Source organism: Monodelphis domestica, chromosome 1 (genome assembly GCF_027887165.1).
Source record: "Monodelphis domestica isolate mMonDom1 chromosome 1, mMonDom1.pri, whole genome shotgun sequence".
Taxonomy (NCBI): domain Eukaryota; kingdom Metazoa; phylum Chordata; class Mammalia; order Didelphimorphia; family Didelphidae; genus Monodelphis; species Monodelphis domestica.
Window position 1 is genome coordinate 41,827,914 of NC_077227.1, and position 22,369 is coordinate 41,850,282.

At 43.7% G+C, this 22,369-nt stretch overlaps 1 protein-coding gene across 1 annotated transcript; it reads right to left on the reverse strand.

The window, feature by feature from the left end:
• Nucleotides 1–11,779: 11,779 nt before the first annotated feature.
• Nucleotides 11,780–22,298, reverse strand: WNT8B (Wnt family member 8B). Its single transcript, XM_007478081.3, has 5 exons — nt 22,257–22,298; nt 19,580–19,718; nt 18,081–18,206; nt 14,465–14,607; nt 11,780–13,955 (listed from the first exon to the last, which is right to left on the reverse strand). Exons 1-5 carry the CDS (start codon nt 22,269–22,271, stop codon nt 13,422–13,424), a joined length of 957 nt encoding a protein of 318 aa, XP_007478143.2. The 5' UTR covers nt 22,272–22,298; the 3' UTR covers nt 11,780–13,421.
• Nucleotides 22,299–22,369: the final 71 nt, after the last annotated feature.

Genomic DNA, 22,369 nt, shown 5'->3' on the forward strand with positions numbered 1-22,369 from the left:
TGTCAGAAACATTTACTATAACATTTTTTCTCAGCTTGTTTTCTTTCTAAACCTAGTTGCAATGTTTTTATTTATTAAAAAACCTTTTAATTTGACATAATCAAAATTACCCATTTCATTTTTTATAATGTTTTCTATATCTTGTTTGATTGTAAATTCTTCTCTTATCCATAAGTCTGACAGGTAAACTTTTTCCATCTTCATTAATTTGTTTATGATGTCACCCTTCATGTCTAGATTCAGTATCCCTTTTGACTTTACTTTGGTATATGGTGTGAGATGTTGTTCTATGGCTAGATTCTGCCATATTGTTTTCCATTTTCCTAGAAGTTTTTGTCAAATAGTGAGTTCTTCCCACAATAGCTTAGATCTCTGGGTTTATCCAACACTAGATTGCTATGGTTATTAACTACAGTAGGATGATTTCTATATAATTAGAACTTGCTCCCCAGGACTCTAAATCCTAGGTTCCCATGTTTCTTTTCACATTACATGCTAACACATGGAGGATATAAGTTTTGTGTAGCTCTGCCCTCTTGCTCTCTTTTCCTGGGAACTGGTTTGTGGAGGAGTGGTGAGTGCCAGGCAGGAGAATTTCATATATGTGGCTTTTACTCAGGCTTTTACTTTTGTTCTTTTATTTCTTCTACTTCAAGTGATTATTAATGAACTTTATAAAGTACTTGGAGTTATTGGATATTAATTTTAATCTTACATTTTTGTTGAGCCACTAAGAGATAGAATCCTTAATTTTTTTAAGATAGCCTTTGAGTAAAGAGAGTGAGTAGCTTAAAACTGCATTTCTCTCCTGCCCTGGCTTTTCATCGTCCCCTTCCAGGGGACTCTTTCTGATGGTGGGGATCTGCCCCAAAGAGGAGCTGAGCTATTGCCCACACATTACTTCTCTTGAACACACTAGCTAGGGGTCCTGCACAGAAGGGAAAGTATATATTTCCCTTATATTACTAACATATGAGTGGCCAGCACTGGCTCCCTGCCTCTTATAGGCCCCAATCCCATAGCCTATGAGTTTAGCACCACTTTATTCCTGTTGGCTTGGAGCAGAAGAACAGCCCCATGCTGCCCACCCCATGCTGCCCACCCCACCCCCCTCCTAACTTCCAAGTTGATTTTTAAGCTGACCCAGGGGGCTTCCATGCTCTTGGCTGTGGGGCTTTACCCCTGGAGGGGGAAGAGATGGAACTCTTCTCCCAAACATTCCTTGTGAGGCTTTTACTCCTAAGCCAGTGCATACTAGGCTTGTCATTTTTAGCTTTTTGGCTATTAGCTATATGTTCTGTTATATTATCTTTATTTGTACCCTTCCCCTATGACTGGACTGGAGAAAATACCATTATAAACAACTTGGACAAACCCTTTTCCATGGCAAAACCATAGGTCCTTATGGATGTTGGGTTTGCCACCACATGTGGCAAATTGAGATCACATGTTGCCTTTACAGCCTTTTGTTCCTTTTTGCCTTTGTTAATTGTCACATAGATGATGATGAATGGATTCCATCAAACTGGTTACAACCTGTATACAACCTTTGGAGAATTTAATGAACTAAATATCTCAAATGATTTTAACAGGTCTTCAGAAATGATTTTCAGATATGTAGTAGCACCACTATTTCTGACTGATCATTTGCCTACCTTTGAGTTGTTTGTAACAAGAGGTAAGGGTCCATTTAGTAGTTGAAAAAGTGCACTACTGTATTTCCCAACTACACATTTATAAAAATGTAATGGATGAGACTTCAGAAGTAATTTTCACTATTGTATTTCTCGCCTCCACATTGTAATGGATGAGACATAGAAATACATGCCTTTTATGACTGTTACAGTCTCATCCAGAGAAGAGTTTCCCAAGGGGCTTTGTTGCCTTGTGATGGGTTATAATTTCATCTAGGAGGTAGGAGGATTTCCCAAGAGGCTCAGTTACCCCTAGACAGGTTTTTATTTATTTGTAACTCTTCAGTTTACTCTACCCTTCCACCAGAATTATCTAGATTCTTGGTGACATTTTAGACCCAAAAAGGGCTTCATCAATAGTACAGAGGTTTTTCTGAGCTCTCCTGCCAAATTTTGGAATGATGACAGTAATAGACTTTGTTAGAAATATTTCAGCCAAGGTTGAAAGATTGGCTAGAACTGGAGAACTTGTGACAAATATCCAAAAGCTTCTAAGGTTTTAAAATGTCACACAGTAAATGGGTAAAGAGACTCATGTGAATCCTAATGATAGTAGGTTTGTTTGCTATTGTCATTAAATGGGCTCTTGTGATTTGGGGGATTTTGGTACTTCTTTGAATGTGTATTAGCTGTTGTATTACTGTTTTAAAAAGCTGTTACTTGGTGGAAATCATGTGCACTCACACTGTGAATTATGGCCAAGTTAAAAAGGAAATGGATCTAATTTTTTTTTATAAACCCTTACCTTCCATCTTGGAATCAATATAGTGTATTGGTTCAAAGGCAGAAGAGTGGTAAGGGTTAGGAAATGGGGGCCAAGTGACTTGCTCAGGGTCACACAGCTGGGAAGTGTCTGAGGCCAGATTTGAACCTAGGACCTCCTGTCTCTAAGCCTGGATTTCCATCCACTGAGCTACCCAGCTGCCCCCTAGATCTCATTTTTGAGTGAGAAACCTTTGTATTGTGCCTCTCCTTGACTAACACAGTGTGTCACTGATTGTGAACTATATATTTTTTATTTTTAAAAATTTTTATTATTGTTTTTCCTTGTATGTGCAATAGAGTATTTGAGTTTTCTTTTTTCTCTCATTTTTTTGTACTTGAAGCACATTACCAGTATTAATAGTTTTTTTTTTATTTTGCACTAGGATAAGTTTAGAATGTCCATTAGCCCTAATGTCAATGTATACCCAAAAACTTTAGACTATGGAAACTTACCTTTGATTGCTAATTATTATGGGACTTTGATTAATCATTGTGTCTGACTCTAGGAGAAGGAATCACAAAAGAGCCATTGCACAGTGCCAAGGAGCACAAAGTTAACCTGCATAGTGCCTAGGAGCACAAGATCAAGGAGACCAACCAATCCTGGTGGGATTAATGAGATTCTGTGCCAAGAAAGGGGACTTGAACTTATTTGGGGGTTTGGTGAAGCAGCTGTTTGACAATGTCAGGCTTGGGATCCCCTTGTGCCAGATCCAAACTTCTACCAAGTACCTCAGTTTGGTTACTATTTTGGCTCCCCTATCCCTGAGAGCAAAGGTAAAATCAGACCAAGGAATCATATTTCCCTTTTACTTCAAAATCTAGTCTGTTTTCTCTCCATAGTATGACAGTTTTCTGTAGTCCTGGCTGCTGATTGGGTAAGTGTATAATTGCTACTACAGGATTGTGGGACATCAATCACTTTAATTGGGCCCTGATTCAAAGACTTGCTATGGGTTTATTCTTCCTTATTTTAGAATTTTTACACGAGATATTGATATTTTATGTTTCATCCAGAAGTTACTTTTTTCTCTTTTATTTGTTTTTTTTTAATTTTCTTTTGACAATTGATTCATATACCTCATAACACAGCCATGTAGTGGGGTGATCCATGTGTTGGTCAACATCCTCCTCAGGGGGGATTGTATTATTGTCATAGAATTCTAGATTTATAAAAAAAATTCTTATTTGAGAATAATTTTAAGATAAGAAACCTGCTGCCTTCCTGAATCAAGAAAGTGAACTATTTGGAGAAAGCACCACAAATAAGTCTGCAGAAACCACACACTACAACCAAAAGATCCAGAATGAACTTGGGGATGTAGCGAATTAAACTTCAGAGCATTGAACACATTTATTTTGAATGTACACTCTTATGCCAAAGGGGATTGCCCCCAATTGACTTTGTTGTCAATGTGCCTAGCAATCTTTGGTTTTGTTCTCTTTCTCTTTTATTTCCCTCTTATCCCCAAATTATTATAATTTTCCCTTAGAAAGTGCAATATTCTATGTACCTCTAGTTGAAGATCTTTAAATCTGGTGATTTCTACATGCTCATTTCCCAGTGGAATCATAGAGGGGATTGTATAATTAGAACTTGCTCCCCAGGACTCTAAATCCTAGCTTCCTATGTTCCTTCTCATGTTGGGAGGATATAAATTTTGTGTAACTCTGCCCTCTTGCTATCTTTTCCAGGGAACCAGTTTGTGGAGGGGGCGGTGAGTGCCAGGCAGGAGAATTTCACTCATGTGGCTTTTACTCAGGCTTTTACTTTTGTTCTTTTATTTCTTCTACTTCAAGTGATTATTAATAAACTTTATAAAATATAATATTGGTGTTATTGGATATTAATTTTAATCTTACTTTCCTAACCTATTCCATTGATTCATTTCTCTGTTTCTTAACCAATGCCAGATTGCTTTGATGATTACTAATTTATAGTATAGATTGAGATCTGATATGACGAGGCTTCCTTCCTTCATATTTTTTTCATTAATTCCCTCTATATACTTGACCTTTTATTCTTCTAGATTAATTTGTTCTTATTTTTTCCAGTTTTAGGAAATACTTTTTGAGTAGTTTGGTATGGCACTGAATAGGTAAATTAATAATAATAATAATAATAATAATATTGTCATTCTTAATCCAATGGCTTGACTGATCCAGAAGCAAGTAATAGTTTTCCAGTTGTTTAGGTCTGATTTTATTCATATGACAAGTATTTTGTTATTGTGTTCACATAGTTGCTGGGTTTGTTTTGGTAAATCTGCCCCAAGATATTTCATATTGTCTGCAGTTATTTTAAACAGAATTTCCTTTTCTATCTCTTTTTTAATCTCTTGCTGTTGAACTTTGTGTTAAATAAAAATACTGATGATTTATGTAGGTTCATTTTAGATCTGCAACTTTGCTAAAGTTGTTAGTTTTTTATTAGTTTTTTGGTTGATTTTCTGGGGTTTTCTATGTATACCATCTGTGAAGGGGAACACATTGAATTTGATGAGCTTCTGTGACACATAGAAATTTCTATCAGGCACTTGTAGCTGTGAGACTAGAGTTCAGGAGAGAAATCAGAGCTTGATAGATGTATAGATTTGGGACTCCTGGTGATAATTGAATCCATTGAGATCACCAGGGTCAAGAGTTTAGAGAAATGAAAGAAAAGGACCTAATATACACCTGTGGGGGAACACACACATTTAAAGGATGGGAGGAAGACTTCAAATCAGTGAAAGAGATTAAGGAGTAGTTAGACTTGTTAACAACAGGATCAGGAATTGCAGTCACTGAAACTAAGGGAAAAGAGAGTGTCCCAGGCAGGGGGTGTTTGGTAGGACCATTGCTGCTGAAGAATACAGGAGAATGACTAAGAAAATAATTTTTTTTAACATTTCAGAAGCCACTGATTTGAATAACTTTAGTGGGGCGATTGATAGTCGATAGTAGATTTAGTAGAGTGATAAGAGTTGTTTTAGAAGAGTGATTGAATCACAGGGTCATAGAACATAAATTTAGAGCTAGAGAGGCCTCACAGATTATTAAGTCCAAGCCTTCATTTTATAGATGAAGAAATTGGGCAAGATAGGTTAAGTGACTTACTTAAGGTCACACAAGCAGTAAATGACAGATACACGATTTGACATGTTTTAAGGTATTTATCCTAACTCACTATAATGAGTTGGGTCCCCAGAGTATGACTATAATATCCTATCAGGGCTCTAGGGATACCCCTATGGGGTTAGAGAAGTCTTTTTGTAATGCTAGGCATTTGAGTCCCTATTTTGGTGTGCTTTCCCCAGTTAACCTCAGAGCTGAGCATCCAGATTCATTTAACCAATTAGCATCAATAAGCTGTAGTGAAGGTGAATGAATTATGGGTAAGACCAGGGCTAAGAATTAGCAAGATGTGAGAGGAAGAAGAACAAGAATGAAAGGGATTCAAGGCTAGATAAATTAGTGCCATTTTCTGGACCAAGTGAGTTTGAGGAATTTAAAAATGAAGAAAAGGCTTTGATCAGTAATTCCTACCCACTTCATTTCCTTTAGTTGTTGGCATATGTAGGTATCTCTAAATGAGTATTTAGGTAAAAATCAAGTGTCTATACTAGGGAAAGAAAAAGAAAGCCCACACATGAGACTTATAAGTCCAAAAGAAATTTAATAAAGATTTTTCTTCATAGTTATCAATACATGGGAATGGGATGTTGGGATCTCCAAATCTGTACCCAGACAGAGGCTAGGGTATCCATTTTGGGAGTACTGTTACAGCTTCACAGTTCTTCCATTTACATAGAAAAAATAATAGCTAGAATGTGGTAGGCACTGGACTAAGAACTTTTCAAAGATTATCTCATTTGATTTTATAACAATTCCAGGAGGTAGGTGCTATTATTATCTCCATTTTATAGATGAGGCAAACAGAGTTTAAGTGACTTACTCAAGATCACACAACTGGTGTCAGAGTCTGGAATTCAACTTTAGGATGAGGGCTAGGTGTCCTGAATCCAGGCCCAGGATTCTCATCCACCATACTGCCTGGCTGCCAAAAAAGCCCTATTTCTGCCATGTTTTAGAGATGATTCCTTTTTTTCAAGGATTTCAGGATGGCAACTGATGAGAAGCAATGTGTTATCTTCTTCCTCCACTTCTTCATTTGTGCTTTAGGATTTCTGAATTCTTTAACTGGTTGAGGAAAAGTGCAAGGGACTGGAAAATTCCCTGGTTTCCCCAAAGTTAGCTAACAAGAAAGATATGGAGGGTCTTGATGCCAGGTGTGATGGAGCCTTCTGAAGCTTCCTGAAAATTTATCTATGGAGTTTTGTTGGGAAAAGAAGGGGAGACCTTTTTTGGCGGATGCTGGGGTAAAAAAGCAAGAAGCAATGAACACTTGCAGAATACAAGCCAACTGCTAAGGGGGTGAATCTTCCCAGAGACATCAGGGGAGTGCTAGGAGGATTGTCTTGGGATATTCTATCAAGTGAGAAATCAAAGGCCTCAGGGAGATGCATATAGCTTTCTCCCTTGGGGTTCTAAAATATAAATGCTAACTCAAATTACATAGGGGAGAGGGGATAAATTTCCAATGAACAGATTATAATAAAGAAAGGGTTTAGTATTGCTACATGTGAATACATGTTGATTTGTTTATATTCTGTGGCAAGCAGTATCAATTCATTTACATTATCAAGACTGAAGAAAGATCGCACTTATAGTTACAAAATTTAAAAAATCACATGTATCCTTATATACATTGTTTTAAAAAATGTCACCTTTGTCTCTAAGTTAGACATGGAAAACATTGGACTTGGAGCCAGGAAGACTTGAATTCAAATCCTTCCTCAGACATTTACACTTAAACTCTATCACCCTTAGTTTCCTCATCTGTAAAATGCAGATAAAATAGCACCTACCTATTGTTGGAATCAAATAAGATGACAGGTAAAGCACATTGTAAACCCTAAGGTGCATATAAATATAGGGTTTTTTTCATTGCTTATCACAGTGCCTGGCTAAATGCTGAATAAATGTTTATTTGACTAACTGTTGGTCTTGTTCTTAGTGATGGTGAACCTTTTAGAGACAGAGTACCCAAACTGCACCTTCATGCCACATGTGAGCTGCCCCCTTACCCTAGACAGGAGAGGGAGGAAACCTCCCATTGGGCTGTAGGGCAGAGGGGTGGGTGATATGAAAAATGTCCTCAGGCATGGTGGAGAGAGGGAAGGGAGCAGCCCATGTGTCTGTGCCCTGTGTATGGTCAATTTTTCATGGAAGTATTAAATGGGTGTCCCTTTCCTTCTCTGTGCCTTTCTAGAGGATTGCCCCATGAGTATGGTCTCAGCACCACCTTTCCTCCTCTGGTACAGCTTCTGCTGTCATTCCTCAGCCTTGAATGGGCCTTCCTGGTGTAGCATTTCCTCCCCAGGAGTTATATCCTAGTCTGACTTGGTAGTTAGTGGTGGTGATGCCTCACTAGGGGACAATGGCCTTGAGCTGACCCATAGGCAGTCATCCTTCCCAGTGAATTGTCCAGCCTGAGACACAATCATAAGTTGAGACTAAGACCCAACCCCTAGAGCATTTTTATTATTTTCATAAAACCCTTACCTTCCATCTTAGAATCAATACTGTGTATTGGTTCCAAGGCAGAAGAGTGGTAAGGGCTAGGCAATGGAGGTTAAGTGACTTGCCCAGGGTCACACAGCTGGAAGTGTCTTCGACCAAATTTGAACCCAGGACCTCCCATCTCTAGGCCTGGTTCTCAATTCACTGAACCACCCAGCTGCCCCTGGAACATAGATTTGAGAAACCTTGGGGTTGTCTACACTATCGTGTATTCTATGAGTGTCCTGCCCCATCCCTGTCCTCTCCAGGGTAGCAGTGGACCTAGGGCTTCTCTTCTCTATTTTTGTGCCTCAAAACTGTATTCTCCCACTGTAACATCCCTGCATCCCTCCCCCCACCCCCCCCCCCCGCCCCCGGGGATATTTGAGCCATATAAGCATTCTAGTAGGGGAAACAAGCTGCAGTGATATGGCTTCCTGCAGTCAGTGATCTATTTTCCCTGGATGCTCTTGTTTACCTAATCCCCACTTCCTCCCCAAATGAGCAGGGCGCCAATTTTCTGCTCTGCTTTGTATCTCTGGGGTTTGGGATAGAGAAGCAGCCCATGTGGTGAGAATGGCCAGACAGGGGCTCAGCCTTGGGGCTCCCTCCCAAGAGCCCCAGAGCTCCAGTAGGATGGGCCCAGGGAAAGGCAAGGCAACCCCAATTCAGGCAGGCCCAGGCCCAGTCTGCAGGCAAGACGCGGGCCTGTTTGGTGGCATTGTGCTGCCAGGATTGGTTTGCAAAGCCATTGGCTCAGGGGTGGATAATACTGGCTCACTTCTTTTGAAGGCACCGTGTGAGCCCCCCAAAGAAAGTGCTTTCCCAAAGTGGCTTTGAAGCCAAGAGCCCATTGAAGGGAAGAAAGGCCCAGAGAGGGGATTAGTTTGTTCAGCAGCTGTGAATTTCAGTGGGAGGTTGATGAACTCCGGAGCCTTTGTTTAAATTAAAGGGGGGGAGAAAAAACCCCTGCTGGCGGGAGAGCTCCACTCGGGCTGCCGCTGACACAAGGAGGAGTGCGAGCCGAGCCCCGGGGAGCTGGGTCCGCCCTGAGAGGCCGGTTCCCAAACGCCCTGGGGAAAGGTGTCGGGAGCCAGGGAGGGGGCAGCCGCGGATTAGCATGTGAAATGAAGCGGCCTGGCGGCTGGAAGACTGGGGGGGCTGGGGACTGAAGGAGGCTGGGGGGAGGCGGATTTAATAGCATCCTGAGCTCCTCCGGGAGATTGTTTTGCCGGGCCAGCCTTTCTTCCCCCGCCTCCTCTCCCCAGCGGAGGCTCGCCCCTCTGGGAGCCAACGTAAATATTGCTCCTTCAGGAATGCGGGTTAATTAAAAGGAAACCTAGGAGGGGAAGCGTCCAATCCGAGCCCACAATGGCCAAGTGTCCCAGCCCCCTCCCCGGCCCTCCAGCTGCAGGGCTTCTCTGTCTAGCCCTATTCTGGCCGGCCTGAACTGGGAAAGGTCCCAGGGAGGAAGGCCCCATCTCAAACTGGTCTTATTACCCTTCACCCCGAACCCCCAAGTCCTTGATGGGAGGCAGAGTTCCCTTTCCACTCTGCCTGAGGCCCGGGAAGCAGAAAGGAGGAGGGAGATGGCTGGGACCCTCGAAGAGCGCTAAGAGTTCGAAACCTGCCTAGGTCAGTGACTTCCCGTGGGACACTGAACATGTTACTTAATCTCTCTGGGGACGTCTCCTCATCTGTGAGACAGAGAGGTTGTACCCGATGGGCTCCAAGGTCCTTGGCCTTCTCTATAGTTATTATGCTCTGACCTGGCTTCAAGGGCTCAGGTTTCACATCTGTAAGAGGAGGGGGTTGGCATAAAAGCTGACAAATGATGTTATATTGGGAGCCAACTCCCAACAGATGTGAGGGAATACTAAGGTGCCATAAGTAGTGAGGAAAGGAATGGTTTCAGAGAAAACTGGGAAGGCTCCTGTGATTGGAGGGGTGGGGGGTGGGCAGAACCAAATCGGTTTACAAAATAACTAGAACGTTAAAAAAAAAACAACCCAACCCTTATCTTACAATTGATGTGGGTTTCAAGGCAGAAGAGTAGTAAGGGCTAGGCAATGGGGTTAAGGGACTTGACTAGGGTCACAAAGCTAGAAAATGTCTGAGGCCAAATTTGAACCTGGGACTTCCCATCTAGACCTAACTCTCTATCCACAGAGCCTCATAAATGTCCCTAAAAATAACTCATATTGTAATGACAAAAGCCTCTAAAAGTCAAGAACTCTGATCACATCAGTGACCAACTATGACTCCTGAGGATCCATGATGAAGAATTTGAGCCAGCTCCAGAGCGAGAAGTGATTGATTGTCTCAGGGTGAAGATTGAGACATAGATTTTTGGACATGGCTGATGCAGGAATTGGTTTTGTTTGTCTGCTATGCATATTTGTTATGAGTATTTGTCCTTCTCCCTCCCTCCACAACCTCTCTGAGATTCAAATAGATTATCACTTGCAAACAGTTTCTATCTACCTTAAACTAAGATTAAATCACAGCTCTATGATGTAACATAGATGCTACCTCTTTGGACTGTTGTGAGAAAAAGACCTTCTAAATAATAAAAGTGCTACAAAAATGTGAGCTACTAATGAGATCATATGAAATAATATATGTAAAGCACATTGCAAGCCTTAAAGTACCATATAAATGCTATTGTTATTATAGACTGAAAACTGGAAGAAACTAAAGAGGCTGACTAATCTGAGCTCTTCAATTTTACAGATGAGAAAATTAAGGCCCAAGGTATTAAATGGGTTCTCTTAGATCATATAGCTAGTGAATGTTGGAGGTGAGATTTGAACCCAGATCCCTGGGCTCTAGGGCCAAAGCTTCCCCCCCCCCCCAGCATGTTCTGCATCTTTAATATAATTTTATAATAACCATGGAGTCCATTGTAGATGTAGGGGACAATGGATGTGAAATACTGTATATTTTGTCAAACACAATTAATAATTTTGCTGAACTGTGACTTTTTTCCTTCTTTTGAAATCTTTGCTAGAAGAGATGGTTTGTTTAGGAGAGCTACTTTTGGAAATTAATGTACTGTGAAAACAAAAGATATTAATAAAAATAATATTAAAAATTTAAAAACTATAATGGGAGATCCACATTGGGTGAGATCCAAGGGGCCCAGACAGTTACTCATGACAAAAAGAGCAAAGAGAAGTGTCTTAGAAGGGCTGGAGGTGAAGAATTAGAGGTTCTATTTTAGAGATTGGGCAAAGATGGAGAGTGGGAGGCAGCCCTTTGTTGATAGAGTTAAGAAAGGTTCTTATTCTTAATGGAAAGGAATATTAACATCAGAACAGATGGGAAGAGGGAAGGAATATAAAAGCCAATGTAGCTCATGTGACCCCCTTGGCTGGAGTGACTCTACTACCTGGATAATCTTGGTCTCAACAAATGTGGGGACAGAGGGAATCTATTCCCACTGGCCTGAGTCTTCAAGTTGTTGAAGTGGTGAGTTCAGAACCTCTCCTTACTACTTTAAAAGTAATTTCTTTTCCACAACTGGGACAGGTTTGGGCATGGCTGTTATCCACAGGAACTTATTCCTCTCCAAGAACTGTTCCCTGACCCCTTGCATAGAAAGGTGGCCCATCTGCTCTGGTCAGGACAGTCTTAGGATCATCCTTTGCCCTCTTTGACCTAGATTTAACAAATTCCCACCTCTGCCACATGGACTGACATCAGAGAGCCAACGCTGTCATTGGAAAAGCTCTTGGTTACTATTTTATTACATTAGCTAGAGGATTACAAACAGCTGGCAGCTTCAACCACAGCCTGGCTAAGTGGGCAGGGGGCTGAAGTTTGGGAAGGACAACTAGCATCCAGACTGTTTGGCCTAAGCAGGAAGCCTGGAAACCACCATTCTCCAGTTCTGGAGAGGGGGAAAAAAAGGCACATTCTCCAAAAGAAGGTAGCAAACAATTAGGATTGTTATAGACACAGATTCTAGTAAATAAAGTTCAAAGTGCTCAACTTCCTATTGACCTCAGTCTTTCAGAGAGCCTCGGTTTCATTCCCTCTCATGTTTTTGTGTGCTCAGTTTTCCGTCAAATCAGTTCATGATCTCTCTGCACTTAAGCTGACAGTTGTTTTAAGCAGCTGCTATAATTGATGAGATCCATCATTTGGTGAGAAGTGTCTCCAAACCTAGTTCTGCCTGTCCTTGGACAAAAGACATCCTTGGTTTTGTATTCAAAGCCTTTCCATTTTGGTAGGATTGTCCACAGCTTTGTACCAGAAAATGTCTTTTTTTATAATGCAATTAAATAGCCCCACCACCACATGAAGCTACCTTTTAGGAATAAAGCTCCATTCTTCCTGCCTGTATCCAGGTCAGATCTCTAGAATCAGTGTGGGTTTAGAGCAGATAGTCCCAAGTGGAGTCTCACCTCAAGTGAAATTGGGGAAGTAGGGAAATGGGATCAGGAAATAAGGGATCATGCTAATCCATCCCCAGTACATCTCCAAAGCCACTGGAGTCAGGAATCATGCTCATGGCTTCTCTGGCTATTTGCAGGGTGCCACTTCTAGGTGCCAGTAGGTTATATGACTATCCCATGGGATTGGCACCCTTCTTCTTTTTTCTGTTGAATACAAGCAGGGCTCTCCTCATTCAGCTGTTTCATTCATCCAAACTTGACTTCCCCAAGTTCCTCCAATTAATCTCCAAAGTCAATCTCTCCCCAGGAATTGAAGAGCAGGGGATGCAGGGAAGATCCCTCCCACCTGGCACCTTTGTTGAGGAAGAAAGGAGTTACTAGGGAAAGGGAACTAGTAATTAGAGCTGCCAGGAAGCAGCAGCTAGTAAAATGTTAAGAAAAGAGTCTAAGGTGAGAAAAGACCTTATCTGGGTCCCATCAGTCTCAAAGTATGTGTGTGTGTTTTCTTCCAGCTTTAAAGGTCACACAGTTAGGGCTGCTGCACATAAGAAAGAGGGACACTTTTGGACAGAGCCCACTTAAATTAAGAAGGGTCAGTAATTATAGGACAAAAGAAGGTACTCTCCCATTTGTGTGCTACCCCTTCCCCCCTTCCCCCATCTCTACGTGATTGAGGGGAGGAGTCAGGCTAAGGATTCTGAGATGAATTAGGCCTGGGACCCTTAGCTCATTCCCAGGGGGCCAGAGGCTGTCAGAGAGCATGCGATGAGATGGGGGGGACCGACACTAGGTTGCTGTGCTCCCGCCTCCCCAGCGCCTGGATCAGCCAGGAGGGGGCTGGGCTGGGAGCTGGGGGTCGGAGGGCTCGCCTGGGGCGCTTCCGGAGCTCTGGGATGCTGAGGGCTGCGCCCTGCCGGGTCCAAGTGCCCCCACAGTCCTGAAGTCGGGGGGTGATGCCCTAGGGCCGCCTCCGGGGCCGCAGCCGCTCTCCAGTAGCACGGCTGCAGAAGTATTTGGTGACACGGCGGCGGCACTGTTCGCAGCGCACTGCGCAGCACCAGTGAAACTTGCAGTTACAGCTGGTTACGGTCTCTGCTCGCCGCTGTTCCACTGCCAGTCCGCAGTCCCCGCACAGGCGGCGGCAGCTGCGGCGCTCCCAACGACCCAGGGCGCGGCCGCGCCGCAGGCACTCGCGGCCCTCGGTGCCCGGCAGGCCGAGCGTCTTGTTCTCCAGGCAGTAATCGGGCGAGTCCTCCAAGTGCACGAGCTCGCGCGTGGAAATGGCGCGGAAGGTATCGGCGATGGCTCCGCGGCCCGCCGCGCTGTTGCCCGCTCCCTGCAGCAGCTCCACCTTGAGCGCCGCGTGGTACTTCTCCTTGAGGTGCGCTCCCACTTCTCGGAACTCGGGCAGCTGCAGCCAGCACGTCTGGGTGGTACAGCTGCCCGACACGCCGTGACATTTACACGTACGCTTCATGGTGGCCTTCACCGCCTGATCGGGGAGGGCGAGGTGAGCGCGCCGGCCTGGAGGAGGCCTCCTACGAGCCTGAGAACCTTTCCTCCCAGTCCTCCGCTCAGGACCCTGGACACCTCCAGGCTACTGTCTCCTCTCCCTGTCTCAGCTTCGGGAGGTGCTTCCCCACACCCCACCAACCTTAAATACATCTCTGGTCCTCCCTCTGGACTCTCCGATACCTGCGTACCGCCTCAGCTGCCACCAGGGACAACCCTCCCTCCACGGGCCCCGTCCTGACCCTAAGAGGGAAACCGCAAATAGACTGGGAGTCGAAGTCCCGGAATTTTACCCATAGGACCTCAAACCAACTCTACTGGCTTAGTGCCTCCATCTCCCCATCTGTTAGATGGTTGGAAGAGCTGCCAGAGGGGGATGGCAGACTAAGTAAAGAAAGGAGAGCCCACCACCACACACTGCCTGGGCAGTTGCAGAGTAGCTGGAGCCTGTCCCCTGCCCCTCCCCCCCTCAGTCTTGTCAGGGCTCACCTTGCGTCCAGCTTCATTGTTGTGTAAATTCATAGCAGCCCGTGCATCCTGCCCAGTTTCTAGGGCATCCACGAATTGCTTGGAGATGGCCTCTCCAAAGCCCACGTTGTCACTGCAGCCACCCCATAGCCAGCCCTGGCCCCCTGGGAAGGAGCAGAGATGGAGAAAAGGGCTCTGAAGCTCTTGCCTTAGTCCTGAGGAAGGAGACCCATCCAGCTCTCGAGCCCTGGAGGCATGGTGTGTGACCTGAGGCTAAGACCTTGTGCCCAGGAACTTGGGATGACCCCCTACTGCCTCTGGACCAGGGAGAAGAAGGAGCAAAGATAGCTAGGACTGAGGATTCAGATTTCCTTGGTCATGCAACTGGGGACTTTGTGGTGGGAGAGGGTAGATTCAACTCAATAAGATTAGAGATTAAGGGCCAAACAAGTTTTCTCTATCACTTAAAACAAAAACAAAAAAATCCTTATCTTCTGTCTTAGAATTAATACTGTGTTTTGGTCCCAAGGCAGAAGAGTGATTGGTATAAGCTAGACAAGTGACTTGCCCAGGGTCACACAGCTAGGAAGTGTCTGAGGCCAAGACTTCCCATTTCTAGGCTTGGCTCTCCCACTGAACTAGCTACTTGCCCCACCTGTATTGCTTTTGAAGATATATATATATATATGAAAACGGGGAGGGGGGAAATAAAAAACAACACTGAAATAATCCCTTCCCTCACTGATCTTTCAGTCTTCGGGAGTGGGAATACATTAACACAGAGAAGTAAATCCAAAATATCTAGAAAGCAAATACAAAATAATTTCTGGGGAGATGACACCAACCATAGGGGTTCAGATAGACCTTTTGTAAGAGGTAGCCCTTGAGCTAAGTCTTGAAGGAAGCTAGGGATGCTAGGAACATCTAGAAGGGTCAGTTTCAACTCTGAGCATTAATTAACTCTTCCCCAACTTCCTCTGACTGTTATCTTCCACCAACCCTCTTTGTGGATTTAAGAAATAATAAATGGTTGTTCAGCTATAATCTTTAGCAGATATCAGCTGCCACCCTTTCAGCTGATGTCTGAGAGCGTGCAGGAGGTATGGAGGACCTGCTTGTCCTTGAACATGTTGAGAGGTGGCTTGGTAGGTCCTGGGATAACATGCCATATTTCCTTTCCCTTCACAATCTCTCTGGTCCAGCCAAACGAGCTTTCTTGCCATTCCTTATCCCTGACACGTTTCCTGTCTCTGGGACTATGGTATTGACTGGCTGTATTCTATGCCTGGAATGCCCTTCCTTTCCACCTGTCTCTCAGAATCTTTAGCTTTCTTCAAAGCTAAATTCCCCTACCCACCACTGTTTACTTATGACTTTCTTTTGTATATTGAGCATATATACAGAGAGGCAATATAGGGTATTAGCTAGAGAGCTAAGATTCAGAGCCAAGGAGACAGCATTTCAGGTCCTGACTTTGACATGCTGGCCATGCAACCTTGGAAAAATCATTTCATCTAATAGTGCTTTAAACATGTTAGCAGATAAGACGCCAGTCTGCATTGGTAGAAAGAATTTTCTCTCCTGGGAATTCCCTATAGCAATGACATTACAGGTCCAGTTTCTACTAGCTTTATTTTTATATGTTAAACACACACACATATATGAATAGTCTGGCCAAGTGGATTGAAAACTCCTTGAAAGGAAGGACTTTTTTATTTTTGTCTTTGTAGCTCCAGAGACTGGCACCATGGCTGGCACATAGTGAGTACTTAATAACTGTTTTTGAATTTGTTGATTGGCTGGCTACAACTTGTAAGGATCTAGGTAGATTCCTTCAGTTTTGGGAGAATCTGTGTGGCTGGAGTTTCTGGACCTGAGTATCAAAGAGGATGGAGTATTGGAACTGGACTCAGAAAGATCTGAATTGAAGTCCAGCTTTGAACACTTTGGACAGCTGTGTGACCCTATGCAAGTCACTTGACCTTTGCTTTAGTTTCTTCATATATGAAAAGGGGATAATAATAGTGCCTATCTCCCAAGATTGCGGTGAGGATCAAATGAGATGATATTTGTAAAGTACTTTGCAAACCTTAAAGTACCATATACATGTTAGCTATTAGTATTATAGCCTTTAAATTCAAGAATTCTCATTGAAGTGAAGAACTACTCACATCCACTGACTTGTTGTGTTTCTGAGTCTGGGAGGTATGGGTTGAAAGAGGGGGCTAGATTTCACTTGTGTAGTTAGCAGAGCACGTCCCCAGACCAGTTGCCATTTTGGTTATACAAATGTCCAGGGCACAAAGAGTCATGAGATCTGAGGACTTTGGGGTGGAGGTAGATCAAACTTAGCAAGAAGATCAGAGGGGCAGTTGGGTGACTCAGTGGATTGAAAGCTAGGCCTAGAGGTGGGAGGTTGTAGGTACAAATTTGGCTTCAGACACTTTCTAGCTGTGTGACCCTGGACAAGTCACTTAACCCCATTGCCTAGCCCTTTCTGCCACAATATTGATTCTAAAACAGAAGGTAAGGATTTTAAAAAATAAAAAAATAAAAAATAAAAACAATAAAAACATAAAGATCAGTAATCAGGGCTACCCGGATGAGTCGAGTTCTCTAGACCCTTCTGATTCTCTTTAGTTCCCTGTATCATTTCTGAATTTATATTTTCCTTTCTGGTATGAATAAACCCTGATGGAGCACCCTTGTTGTCCAGAGTACATGACTAAGAAACCCAAAGTGGAGTAAGGCAAGATGAATAAAACCAGCTCCGCCCCCCCCCCGCCCCCCCCAGGGAATAGTTAGGAAACTTGCTCTGTTTTAGCTATGGATGAGATTTAGATTACAGTAAGAGGAATCAGATCTTCAAAGTATCATTCCCTTTGAAACTAAAATGCCTACTTAAGGCAGCTCTGTGCAGGGCAGGATGGGGTGGGGAAGAAGAAGGGAGAAAGATAGGAGAGAATGGAGGGTGGAACTTTGGGGACAGGGAATACAAGGGCCCAAGATGAGGGGAAAAGAGGAATTCAGGACCCAAGGAGTTAGGACTGATTGACTGGTAGAGAGGGACTTGAGAAGTACTGGATATCGCTTCAGAGGGATGAATGAGTGTGTGGCCTGAGGGAGGAGAGGGAACCTGGGGAACATATTCCTAGGAGAGGGAGTCACAGAAAAAGAATGAGGGGAACCAGGGGAAAGAAGGGGAGCTGGGCTCCAGAAAGAGAAAAGTAGAGGAAAGGACAGGAAAGAGAATGTTAAAGGGAGTATCAACAGACATAGCAAAAGAAATCACCTTTAGTCTCAGAAAAGACAGGAAAACTCATGTGATCCAAGGAGTTGCTTCCATTCTCTTTTCCTAATGAGAATAATTTGTGGGAAAATGTGTTCTAGACTAGTCTCAGTGCCATCCATGGTCTGAGCTCTCCCAGGTCTATCACTATAGGAAGGTCTGGGTTCAGCCTCATCCATCCCTTGAGAATGAGTTTCATTGGCTTCTCTCTTTTTCGTTTAGTGAAAGGGTCTTGCTCTCTGTAAAACCTCTGCCTGATGCCCACAGAGTTCTCTGCCCCCTTCATGTTTTTTACTTATTTCTGTCACTGACTCCCACCCCCACCCACCTTCCCCACTGGGTACTTACCAAGCTGCCCATTTCGGGAGTCATCACATCCACAGTTGTCAAAATCTCCAAGGCTGCAGTTTCGAGTCAATGTGTACATGACCCCAGCAGAGCTGATAGCATGCACAAAGGCTGTCTCTCGATTGGCTGTCAGGAATCAGAATGAGGACATCTAGAGGGGAATGTAGGCTGCTTCCCCTTTGATGTCCCTCATGGCAGCCTCAGAAGCCATGCAACTGAACCCACACAGGGAAGCAGGAATCCTCAATGGACAACTCCAACCTCAGAGAGGAAGCGCATCCCATTTTTAGACACCTCCAACTGAGATGAGCTCCCTGAAACTTCCCAGAGTGATACTAGTTCTTCCCTCTGGGGTCAAGCAAAATATATTGGATCCCTCTTGCCTATGATAATCAATCAATCAATAAACATTTATTGAGTGCCTACTATGTGCCAGGTTCTGTGCTAAGGGCTACAGAAACTTGAAGATAGCTATCACGTCCCTTCTAAGAATACTTGGGCTTGCTTGGAAGCCTGGTTACATGCTTGTATTTATTAAGCACCTACTATATTCTAGGCCCTGTTTTAACCTTCTGCAGGTTAAACATTTCAGGTTCATTAACAGATTCTTAGTATATGGATTATAGAATAGGATAGTACATCACACATGATATATAATAGAATACTATAGCATATCACTCCCCTGCTTTGATCTGCTCTATGCTCCATTCCCCAAGCTTTCTCACCTCCTTTCCTTTTGTTCCCTCTGGCCCTAGAACAGCTTGTCTGTTCTCTGCTTTCCTCTGACATTTTGCCAGTGGTGCCTTCTGGGAACCCAAGGAAAGATGCCTAGCTAAAGTGGGAACTGGGAATGGGTCTGGGAGGAGACAAAGCCTGGAGGCAATTGAAGAAGATGAGTGTGAGGAGCCTGCTGTGTGAGCCTGAGACAGGTTTGTTCCAGGATAGCTGTAGCCTGAGGGAAACAAAGCTCTGGCCTTCAAGAATGATCCATCTCACCTGGTCCTTCTAGCCTCTTACTGAACCTTTGAGCAAGTGCTATGGATGTGTCTATGTGTATACATGTGTGCTTGCATGCATAGGTTACTTGGAAGGATGATTCCTATTCAAGCTTGATGCCCATCACCAAGCAAACTAGATTCAATTAAAAAAACATTTATTAAGTGCTTATTTGAGCATGACACTGAGAATACAAACATTAACCCCACATCCATCGGCCATCTTCTCCCCTGATAATATAGGACATTGTGGGTGCAGAGAATGGGACAGAATAAGGATGAACCAGTCCTGGAAATCAAGGTCCACAGGGTTGTAGGAAGGCTGTAGGAAGAGTAGGGAACAACTTTTCTAGGTAGACGAGATCTCAAAGAAGGAGCTGAATGGAGGAAAGAGGCCAGGGCCAGTACAAAGGAGAATGTGGCTGTGTTCAGGGCTGGGCCAGGATATGGGGCTCTAACCTGTGGCCAAGGGGTCCCAGGAGCTGCGGCTGAGGCTTTCCTTACCACTGCGTAGCCCGCCATGACTGGACAGCTGGAGTGCTCTCTCAGGACAGTTCCATCGATCCCAGGCAAACTGGTATTTGCATTCTTCAATACCACTCTGAGCACCAGCGGCCACACTGCTAGAATAGATCAGATAGGCCTGCAGGAAAGATAGTGTTGGTGTGCACAATGACCTGGGTTAGTCAGTCAGTTACCTGGTATTTATTAAGCACCTACTATGTGCTAGGCACTGTTTTAATCACCAAGGAAACAGAGAAAGGCAAAGATAGTCCCTATTCTCAAGGAGTTCACAGTCAGGCAGGAGACAACATGTAAACAGCTATAATCAAACAAGAATATATACAGGTAAGACAGGGACAGGACTCTGAAGAGTCAGACTGTTCCCATGCCTGTCAAAAATAACTCTTTTCCCCACTCCACCAGCCTCTCCTAACACATGAACACAGGGCTGCTGCCTTCATCATTACTGGCTCATATTTCCCCTCACCATGTGTTAGCAGAGCAGGGAGATCAGGACAGCTGACCCTGGAGGACTGAGGAGGGGGAGGTAAAGGCAGCAGGAAAGGAAGAGGAAAGGGGTTAGTAGCCCTTGGATCTTGGAGCTGCCCATAACCTGCACATATCACCAAGAAGACGCAGAGCTCTTACTGTTGCTTTCCCAAACTAATAAGATTAGACTTATTTTGAAAATCTATATTATATTAAAGGAAGAAATTAGATTATGATAGGATTTCATCCCAACAGGGCAGCACCACAATGGATGAGCCATTTTCTGATCCCTCCAGTTTCTAATGCTTCCTTCTCTCCTTTACTTGCCTATTATTTTCCACTTATTGTTTATGCACATATGTGTACATGTCCTCCCCTATAGACTACTGTAAGCTCTTTGAGGGTGGAGAGTATTTAATTTTGAAATTTCTGTATCCTTAGTGCCTAGCCAAGGACCTGACCCAGAGATGCTTACTAGGTGTCTGTTGATTGACTAGTTCCTGATTATCTCTCTGTGTATGGATGTAGATCTTCCTCAGAGGAGTCACATGTGGGGCCCATTCCATCCAAGAATTGGTTGTGATAAATCTGTGTCGTGAGCCTAGTAACAACTATAACCTTGACAGAACTTTTTGGCCTTGGAGAGAGTTCTCTAGTGGGCTGCCCCAAAGATTGGTCCTCTTTCTTATTGTGTCAGGGTTAGGAGTTTTCAGGTTCCAATAATCTACAAACCCTACCCCTTCGTGGCATTGTGGGAAGAGCACTGAGTTGGAGTCTGATTAGGAATCCCAGTTCTGCTCTCTGTTGCCTATATGACTTTGGAAAAATGATTTAAATTCTCTGGGTCTTGGCTTCCTTATTTACCAAATGAGAGGGTTGGACTAGATGATCTCTAAGGATTCCTCTATCTCAAAATCTATTTGAGCATAAGAAGAAAGGGAGGAGTATCTTGTCCTGGAAGATAAAGTAACATGAGAGTCAGGACTCCATATGGATCTCCTAGCTTGCCATTCTGCCTTTAGTCAATCATTTTGTCTGTGTTTTAGTTTTTCTATCCAAAATGGACATTCCTGGTGGCTGCCCCATCCTTTAACACATGGCTAAGTATCATAGGTAATATTGTTCTAATTTGAATTATTATATCTCCCCATTCCAAACAACAAGTTTCCTGCCCCAGCATCAGCTTTGCTCCACCCCCTCCCCATCAACACTAAATCTATGTATAAATAGACCTCTGGGAGGAGCCATGACTCTCCAGAGATGTGGTCTGTGTGATGAACACTGCACAGGGCAAGGACGGGCCAACATCAATCTTCCTTGATTATCCTGCCATTAATAATGCTACCAATTATAGCAGTCAAGGACTGTGAACCAACACCTCTTTAATATAGTTGCTCTCTTTTATTTCAACATTGCAACAAGGATTTGCTGAGCATCTACTGTATGGGTAGAGTACCACTGTGGATGCTGAGAGAGAAAGACAAACAAATAAAACACAGAGTTAAATGATGGTTTGCAAGCTGGATCTATGATGTTCAGAGCTAAGCAACAGTTTATAGAAGCCTTATCAGAATGTTCTGGTGGGCTGAAAGTTTAATATGAGCCAATAGTGTGGTACGCTCTCCCCTTCCCCCAAAAGGGGTAATGATATCTCCAACAAAGGAGGGGACCATTTTGCCAGACTGTCTTGGTTTAGCTAGGAGAATGGAAGACTTAAGTTGTATGTGATAGCTTCTTCCTATGATATGGTAGAATATAAGTGGCTGAGGGGCAATCTCCTCTCTTGAAGGATCTTATGCCTGTGCAGGGACATTGATGTGGGGACAGATTATTAATATAAGAGAGTAGAATTTCATAGAAAAGGTTCAAACTAGATTCCTAAGAGAGGTATGAGGAAGAAAGAACCGTTCCCATTGGCTGGACTAGAGGTAGGGGGCAGAGGGTCAGAGAAGGCTTCCTGTGGAAAGGGGCATCTGAGTTGGTCCTGAAAGGAAAGGCAGGATTTGGAAATGGAGAAGTAGGGAAGACATTATAGGTAGAGGGATAGTGTGAACAAGGACAGGAGAGTTTGTCCCCACCCCCACCTCTGGGAAAAGGTGACAGCCAATGGAAAAATTGATGGGGTATCAAAAAGTGGCCAAAAATTAAAGGTAGAAGACTAAAGGGGATAATCAGAAGTTTCTCTTACCTTGGGACCAGTCATCAGGAAATTATTGACTGACCTAAAATAGACAGAGACCAGAATGTAAAAAGAGACACCAACTATCCCCTCCCCCAAGTAGCTGCTTCTTTCCTATCTAC